This window comes from Gavialis gangeticus, unplaced genomic scaffold (genome assembly GCF_001723915.1).
Source record: "Gavialis gangeticus isolate Ggan-Ray unplaced genomic scaffold, GavGan_comp1, whole genome shotgun sequence".
NCBI classification, from domain to species: domain Eukaryota; kingdom Metazoa; phylum Chordata; order Crocodylia; family Gavialidae; genus Gavialis; species Gavialis gangeticus.
Window position 1 is genome coordinate 9,240,827 of NW_017729005.1, and position 8,862 is coordinate 9,249,688.

Below are 8,862 nucleotides of genomic sequence, written 5' to 3' on the forward strand. Positions count from 1 at the left end.
AATTTTTTTTTTTTTTTTTTTTTTTTTTTTTATTACAGAAAAATAGTAAGAGTAATTCTTTTGCAAGGAACTCAGAAAATCCACGACAATTCAGAATGTTTTTAGCACTGTCAATTCCCATTTAAAACCTCTGGGTTTGTCTTGGGAATCATGTCTGAACAACAAACAGTGCTAACATTGAATAGCACCTTGCACCATCCTTGAAAGGATCCCAAGATACCCCAGGGTACCATGGCTGACTGAGAATCACTGGCTTTATAAAATAGTCTGAGAATGAGCATAAGTACCATATTTACTCAAATATAAGATGAGCCCCCAGTAATTGTATTCTATGCAAAATGTATAAATTCGTTACAGTTTTCCAGGTATAGAATCTAATTATTATTTGCCTTGCATTTGTTCCCTTCCTACTGTGCCTCAGCAGGGAAAATAAATCTAGGGGATCAGGTAGCTCTCTGCCCCCTCCTCCTCTAACTTCTCCCTGTAGCCCCTTTCTCCCATCCTTACTCACACCTGTACGCACCTGTAGTAATTTGCATTTAGTACCCATAGACTTAATTCGTCCAGAATTGATGCATACTGCCTTTTTTTAAAAAAACCACTACACATTTTAGGACAAGTACTCCATTAACACACATTTAAGCAGCACTTTTACACCTGCTTATATATAGTACTAAGTTGGGTTTTTTTAACTTCATGTCAAAGGCCAGATCAATTCTGAACTCTGTTGGGTAAAGCCCAATAGTCAAGTTCCAAATTTCAACTGAGTAGAGCTCAGTCATTCAAGTTTGTATGGCTCTACCACTGGGCAAGTATCCTCCCTCCCAGACCCATCAGGCTCAGGCTTCAGATACCTTCCATGGATTTGGGAGCTATCCTACATGCAAGCCCCAAGCCTGGAGGCTTTGGGGTTCAGATGCCCTTTAGTTTTGCTCCTTGCCAGAAGGCTGAGGAGCAAGCCGGGGGGGAGTTAAATGCAGTACCCCATTGCCACAGAATTGTCCAGTTTAGTTTCCCACATTTGGGGAAACTTATAGGAGTCATCCTGCCCAAAGCGTAAGGGACAGGCCTTGCCTTGAGAAAACCACCTTCATGATCATGCAGTCTTCTCTGCTAGGTATATTAGTCCAAAGCCAAAAAGTTTATGATTTACCATATAGTTCATTGGGCTGTCCCCCAAAAGACTCAGCAGCATTTCAGGCCATGGTGACTCCATGCCTGCGTATGTGCTCCATATACCTTCCACAAAGGATGCAGGTGCTAATTAGCCCCCCACTCATGACTGGAACCAGGTGTTCTTTTCATGAGTCCTGGGATCCTCCAAAAATTCATATGCAGATGTGTCGCAGGGCAACCTCGTCCAGTTCCACCTTATGGAGGGTGGGGCTACACTAATATGTGACATGCTGAGACAGTGTGGTGCCCATGCCGAGGGGGGCAGTGGGAGCACGGATCTCTGGTGGGCAGGGTGTGGGTGTGAGGGATTGTGACATGGTGTGGGGACCCCTCCAATACCCACCACACCCCATGGCACAGCCCTTGCCGGCGACAGCAGCAGTACCAGCAGGCGCTTGTGCCCCACACAGGTGCTGGCTCCCAGTGATATGCGGCTTCAGCAGGCACTGCGCATGGGGGCAAGGAGCACTGCCTGGCTGCGTGTGTACAGCTCTTGCACTCACATGGCACGGGGGGAAGCAATAGGCTGGGAGGCAGGCAGACAGAAGTTACAGAAGACGCTCTGTTTTGAGATGTTTTCATCTGACCCCTCAAGCAATGAGGGTTCAGTTTTTCATCTGACTGGCCATTTTTTAAACTGTCTGCAGCCATGCACTTGTTTGGTCATGGCTGTGGACCAGCTTCTGGCCAGATCAGGCAAAAATTGTCACTTCTGTCTGCGCCCTTGAAACTTCAATTCCTGTAGTCAGTCTTTAAAGTACTATAAAAAATTGACAACTTGAAGTGCTATATAGACTAATCAGTTGTGATAAGATCCATATACTTTCCTATATAAGTTATTTGTTTCTCCCTATGCTATATGTTGACCTCACATTTTCACTGACTTCATTTAGTGTTTTAAAAAAATTGCATATCTTTCTTTGAGAACTGCAAAATAAAATTAATTTACAAAGTGTACTGTACTTAGGTTTCTTTCTCCTTTCTTTGACCCAGTCTATACTAGAAAAATGTGCCAGTTTAAATATTTCAAGTGGATTTACTTCTTTAAATAGATTTACTTAAATTGGTATGAAACCGAAAGTAGTACACACTTAAATTGCATTGCCTTATTTGAGCTGATAGCACCCTAACTTTGGTATATCTTAATTAGGGGCTTGTCTGGGTTAAAATCTGATTGGTTTTAAAATCATAGTTAAGTAAAGAGGTTCATTTTTAGTATAGGCAAAGACCTTCCTTCTAAGTCCTGCACTGCTTTTAAGACCAAAGTGCAAGCCAGCTACAAGAACTTGGACTCCGATTTGTTTATTCTTAATTTTCTAACCTTTTGTTTAAAGGTAGCATTTTTCCCTTCTCTTTAATATAAAGGATGCCCCTAACATACTGTAGTTTGTTTAAGTTAAGAACAAGAGAACTTAAAAAAAATTTCATATACAGGGTGGTACTGCAGTCAACAAAATAAAAACACTAGGCTGGGCACTTAGAGTTCTACTTTTGACACCTGGTTTGCTGTGTGATCTTCGGTAAGTCATTACATTTCCCCATGCCCCAATTTCTCATTGGTAAAATTGGGTGATGACCCCTCCTTTGTAAAGTGCTTTGAAATATACAAATGAAATATGCTCTATAAAAGCTAGGTATTATTGTATCTTTTATACTTAAGGAAAAATGAGTCGTATATTGCAGTTTGCCCCAAACTTTTGATTAGAGGCAATGTTGCTGCTCATGCCATACTATTCTGTGAAGAAATTATTTAAGAGGAAAAACATGTAAGGAGAGATTAAATTCAAACAGAGTAGTTTATAAATATAGATGATTGTCGCAAGGCACTAAGGTGTGCCTACTTCTTCAAAAGCAGAGTCAGCTTAGGGAGCCCTGAGAACTATGCAGGGCTCCACAGCTGCAGGTTGCCTTGGTAGTAAGCTAATCACAGTATTAGCTGTCACCTGCACCTGGTGAGCTGATAGGAAGGAAGCAGGACCCTGGGCATATACAAGCCCCAGGGCTGGGGCTGGCAGGAGGTTAGTTCTCGGTCAGCAGCCAGGGGGAAGGAGCTGTTGCAGAAACACAACTCAGAGCTGCTTGGTTACCTATTTGGCTGCTGGTAAGACTAAAGGGCTCTAGGAGCTCCTAAAGTATCTGGAGCTAGGAGGCACACATTGTTGAGGGGGAAGCTAGCCGCCTTAAAGGGGCAGGGTGTGACCTGATTGTTGTTGTTATGTAATAGCCCAGGGGCTTGTATTCATGTTGTTATTTGGATCCGCTGGACCAGACTGAGGCTGTTTGGGGGGAGGAGACCTCATTGTGGGGCACACTACAGTGTGGACAGCCCAGCATGCCAGAGAGGGTGTGCAGACAGGGGCCAAAGGCCCAGTGATGACAGGAGGCTGAGCTAGATCAAGGCCTTAGAGGTACAATGTTTGAATACCACCTGTGAGTCATGGGGTGGGTAAAGGTGTGGTTTTGGAGCCATGCATCTAGCCTATAAGGCTTAGTGTCTCGAGAGGCACCAACTTGGAGCGAGACCCAGCAAGGGGTCCAAGATCAGCAGGATCTAGTGGGCTTCAACAGGACTGTGGCCACACAAACTCGTGGGCAGCCTCCCAGCTTATTATTTCAACCAACAAGATTTGGCAGGTGAGATTAGAAGGTGCCCTCAGGGCAGAGCATGCACGGTCATGGAGCCCTAGGGTCATCACAGCCATCCCTGGGGACCCCATGCCATGACAATGATGTCTATGCTCTCTGGGATGACCATTTTTATAGCCCTCAGAATTGCATCCTGGAAGTTGCATATTAAATTATTCCGTGTGCTAACAGCACTGGGAGTGTGCATGATTTGACTGTTCTCTTTTTAATTGTTTTGTGTCCAGGCAGAATTGATGAAATAACTAAAATAATGTAAAGAGCTGTTGCAACAGAAAAAACATACAAGAAGCTTTACAAAATCCTGCTTCAAACATTATTTAAGAAAATGAACATGTTCTTCATTCAGAAATCTCAAACCCATACCCATCTCTATCATCGAGGATATGTTTGTCCATGTTAGTGGCCTCACCAAACAAAAGAAAGAGGGCACTCACACTGGAGATGTTATACAGGACTCAAAGAAACCTTCCTTATTTAATATAGTTCTACACATTAAATATTCTTTTGAATTGGAGCCTAAATGCATGCTAAAGCTTTAAGGTTGATAACAGTCCTAATAATTAGATGTCTTTTTGAATTGGAGCTGTAGAGCAGTGGGTTTAGAGTAAGGTTTGCAGTGTCAGGCCAGATAAACTGGACTTGGGTCTGAGATGGGCTGGAGCTTCTGACCTGGTCTCTGCTGCTTCTACCACTTCTCCCAGCCACCAACTGGCTACACGATCATGTGGCATGGGTAAAGCCTCTCCCCCTCCCCCCACATTGTACAATGGGAGAGAAGGGCAGTGTGGCTGTTGCCCACACTGATGGCTGGGCAAGAGGGACAAATGGCAGCAGTGGTCAGAAACTTCACAGGCCTGATCTAAAAGCTCTATAGGCTAGATTCAGCTCGCAGGCCATTTGTTGCTGACCCTTGCTTTAGAGTTTATCAGCTGGGTTGGGGCTGTACTCAGCCTTGGTGAGGCCGCAGCTGGAGTATGCATCCAATTCTGGACACAGCTGGCGTACTGCATCCAATTCTGGTGAGGCCGCACCTGAAGTAGACTCCCTCCAGAGGTGGTGCAGGCACCTACTCTGGACTCATTCAAGAAGCTTTTGAATACTTATCTTGCTGAGATCCTTTGATCCCAGTTGACGTCCTGCCCCTGGGGCAGGGGGCTGGACTTGATGATCTTCGAGGTCCCTTCCAGCCCTAACATCTATGAAATCTATGAAGAAGAGATCGCATTTTCTTTTGAAACTCAGTTCTCTCGCTAGAAGTCTGTTGGCTTGATCCTTTACGTTATGTAGGGCCATTACTGTGCTCTTGCCCTTTGTTAGATCCCCAGGTAGCCTGTGGTGCCATTCTGTGATAAGAGAGATTTTTAGTTTCATTATCATAGAATCATGCGGTTATGTCTAACCAGAGTCTTCCCCCATTATTTGTCCATAGTATTACTTAACTCTGAAAACTTAAATTTTCATAACTAGGTATAACCCCCCTCCAGCAATGTAACACAGTAAATTCGTATCATGCAGAATCACTAAAGTGTCAATGACAGCACTAGAAAACAAATATATGTTATTTTTTATTAATATTTTTCTTAGCAGTTCTACCTTTCCTTGCATATATGCAATTTATATGTAAAAATGCTTATACAGTGTACTTTCTCTTTTAGAATTAGGAAGCTAAGTACATAGGATAAGATCCTGAGTATGTCCAAAAGACTGCCTTTTCCTACCTGATAGAAATCACCAGCTTGATGCACATATCCAGCTACCTCCTTATCTTGGGGATGGATCTTTCATACAAGTCTTTCAGCATTTTTGTAGTCTTCCACTTTGCTCCATGGCACAGTAGGCAGAAAGTGCTCTGTTAATGGAGCTGCTACTATAATGTCCAGCTGTCCACTGTATAACAGTACCTGGGAAAAGACAAAGGAGACAGCACAGAATATTTGAGAAGCTTTAAAGTTCAAGTAACAAAGTATAGATCTTCAGTATTCCCAATTCTGTGCATTTGTAAGTAACAGAGCTTGGTGATTTACACAAGAGGGTCTATCAGCCCAGAATCTCACACATGCAAAGAATATTTAAAGCATCTTTGCTCCCAGGATCAATACCAGGGTTGTCCATCCTAGAGGTACAGTGCAGACTTTCAGTTTTTCTATTTTGTAAGATCAACAACCAATGCCAACATTTTATTTTTCATTCTATGGCCAAACTAGCTTCAAAAGACATAAGAAATCCAGCTATTGTAAGTTTACCATTTTTTTTCCCCTGTAAACTCCCATTAGCTTCCATGAGAAGATCAAAAACAAAAGCTCCGTTCCTGAAGAAATCATGATACTAGCATGTTTTCTTGGGGGCAAGGGTTCGTTATGACTTATGTAAGTGATAAGTTCTTTTTTTTTTATTTTTATGACTAATTCTCAGTGCAAATATTCGGGTATAAGTAAAGCAGTCTTTCAAATGCAGCCACAGGTTAAATAAAATATTAAGCTATTCTCACTCAATAGTTGCAGAAGTGTAACTGAGCCAGGACTCCAGTAAAAATCATGCCAACCATCATTACTCATGTCTGTGGAAGTGACAAAGTAGCACGGATAACTTTGACTTAGATGTATATAGGCAAAAAAGATACGGATTAAAGGTGGGAGCACCAATATCCACAAAGAAACATATGATATAGGCCACTGGGTTTCCTCCCACACTCTCCGTCATGTTAGGAAGTATAGGAGAGAGGGTGAGTTGTTTATTTTTTAACTTGTGAATGGGCCAGAGTAAAGAAATGATTGAATCCTCAAATTAAGCATGCGAGTTACTTTAGAAACATAAGGAAATATCTTATCACATTAAAAAAGTTCTCCACTCCCATCAACGGTTATATACAAAATCCATACTTAAGAAGTACTCACATTTTGTATCAAAATAAAGATCCATAAAAAGTCTGGTAAAGATAAAAGTCAGGATAGAGACTTAAGTATGTCTAGAATATGAACATATGTCCTTTATACTATTTTAAAATGCTAGTTATTAAAAATCCAAAGGAGACTAAAAACCTCCTAAAAGGCTCATCCAAGCTAGTTCAGTTAAATAATTGCATTGTTTAAATGAAGGAGCTATGCTAAAAAGCCTCAGAAAAGAAATCTGCAGCTGTTATAGTCAACAGTATGGGAACAATTATATCTGTGTTATGCTCTAGTGTACAGGCTAGAACACAGAACAGTATTATACAGTCACGATTGTGCTTTTGTAACTCTTAAGAATTTTCCTGGAATTTTTTTTTAAACGCTTAAGTTATGTAAGTCTAAACTGTCATTAAGCACTGCTGTTGCTTGTTACTATAAAGTCAGTTACTGGGTCAGATGCATTTATTACAACTCACAAAATTTTTACCACCTACAGATAATCCAGCAAATAGATTCCAATGTAATCCAAAAACTAACTACAAATCACTCTCTAGAATGACATGTCTCAATCGATATATCATCACCCTGGTCAAGAATTACTGTTCATAAGAAATAATTGGAGACACCAGAATTATCACTCCTGTATTCTCAGAAAGGAACATTACATATAATATTTTTTTACAAGAAAATGCACAGTGCATCTTCAATATCCTTGTGGAAAACAGAGCTGTGGACATGCCTCCTAGGTTATAAAGTAATACAGTGTATGATGGACAAGTTAAATTCAGCAAAGCATAAACACTCTTCTCTATCATAAATGCTATTTTATTAATAGGCAGTCAAAGCTTATATTTTAATTGCTGTATCATCAGTTTACTATGCTTTACATTTTCAGAAAGTCATTTTCTTTCTTCTGTTTTTCCCTTATTTATAGGAGTGTGTGTCATTGATGATTATTTCTGCCAGTATTTTGGTCCCTATTATACAAACATGCCTTAGGCTACATATATTCAGGTATAGTACTGAACCTCAGAAACTCCATCAGCTTCCCAAGTAACAACCATTAAAATGTCTTCTGAATGTCTTGAGATATGCCAGATCCAGTATTATGGCCAGGCCCCATGTCAGCCACGCAATGCTTCTTATATCCGCAGCCATCTATGGCAAACAGACCCTATTCAGGAAGTCTGCTTGCCTCTTCATAGAGCTTTGAGAGTCCATTAGTGCAATTCATGTGCAGACCAGCTCTGAGGCAGGTTGGCAACAAGTCAGATTCTAATCATGCTTGTATTAAAGATATTCTGTCTTCCACACTTAGCAGAAATAAAGTTTGATTGAATACATATATAAATGCACTCTGACTGATGCCAGGTATTTAATTTTAAATAAATTTAAGACTTGGCTAACTGAAGCAAGAGAGATTTATTCCAGACTTCCATGGTAGAAACCAAAAAAGAGACTTATCCTTTCTTTACAAAGGAAAAATGTTAGGACTTGCAACTGGGGAGTTTCTCCCAAAAATGTTGTGAGGGGGGAAGCTAGCATTTGTCCCTATCCCAGGGCAGTAACATGGCCTCCGAACTGCTGAGGATCTAGTGTCACAAGATTTGTGGGCGGGTTTCTTCCTCCTCTGTTAGATAAATAAATAAATAAATGTTCCCTAGCCTCCAGGCTTGCAAAGTAATGTTTATGCAAAACTAAAGGCACAAACTTTGAGAGGCAAACAACAAGAATGCAAATTGCTTTTATGTTTTTGTTTGTTTTAAGAAAGTCTCCTAATTTCCGAGCTAAATTTCCTTATATTTGGGATCTACCTCATGATTTCCAAATGATCAATGGCACATTCAGCTGGTCCAGACGATCTCCACCCCAGAGTGCTGAGGAAATTAGCAGAGGTCATTGCAGGACCCCTGGCACAGCTTTATGAGCACTCGTGGTGGTCTGGTGTGGTGTCAGAGGACTGGAAAAGGGCCAATGTGGTTCCTATTTTCAAAAAAGGGAGGAAGGAGGACCCAGGGAACTATAGGCCAGTTAGTCTTACCTCCATCCTAGGTAAGCTTTTTGACAGAATAATCCTGGTGCATGTCCATGAGGGGCCAGTGGGGGAGGTTATGCTTAGGGACAACCAACACGGGTTAATTAGAGGCAAGTC

General features: G+C 41.3%; 1 protein-coding gene across 1 annotated transcript in view; it reads right to left on the minus strand.

Moving 5' to 3' along the window:
* Positions 1-8,862, minus strand: part of CPVL (carboxypeptidase, vitellogenic like) — a 158,024-nt gene that overhangs the window by 23,711 nt on the left and 125,451 nt on the right. Inside the window, 1 exon segment of the mRNA XM_019508549.1 lies at positions 5,541-5,723. Within this exon segment, the coding sequence (XP_019364094.1) occupies positions 5,541-5,723 (183 nt within the window).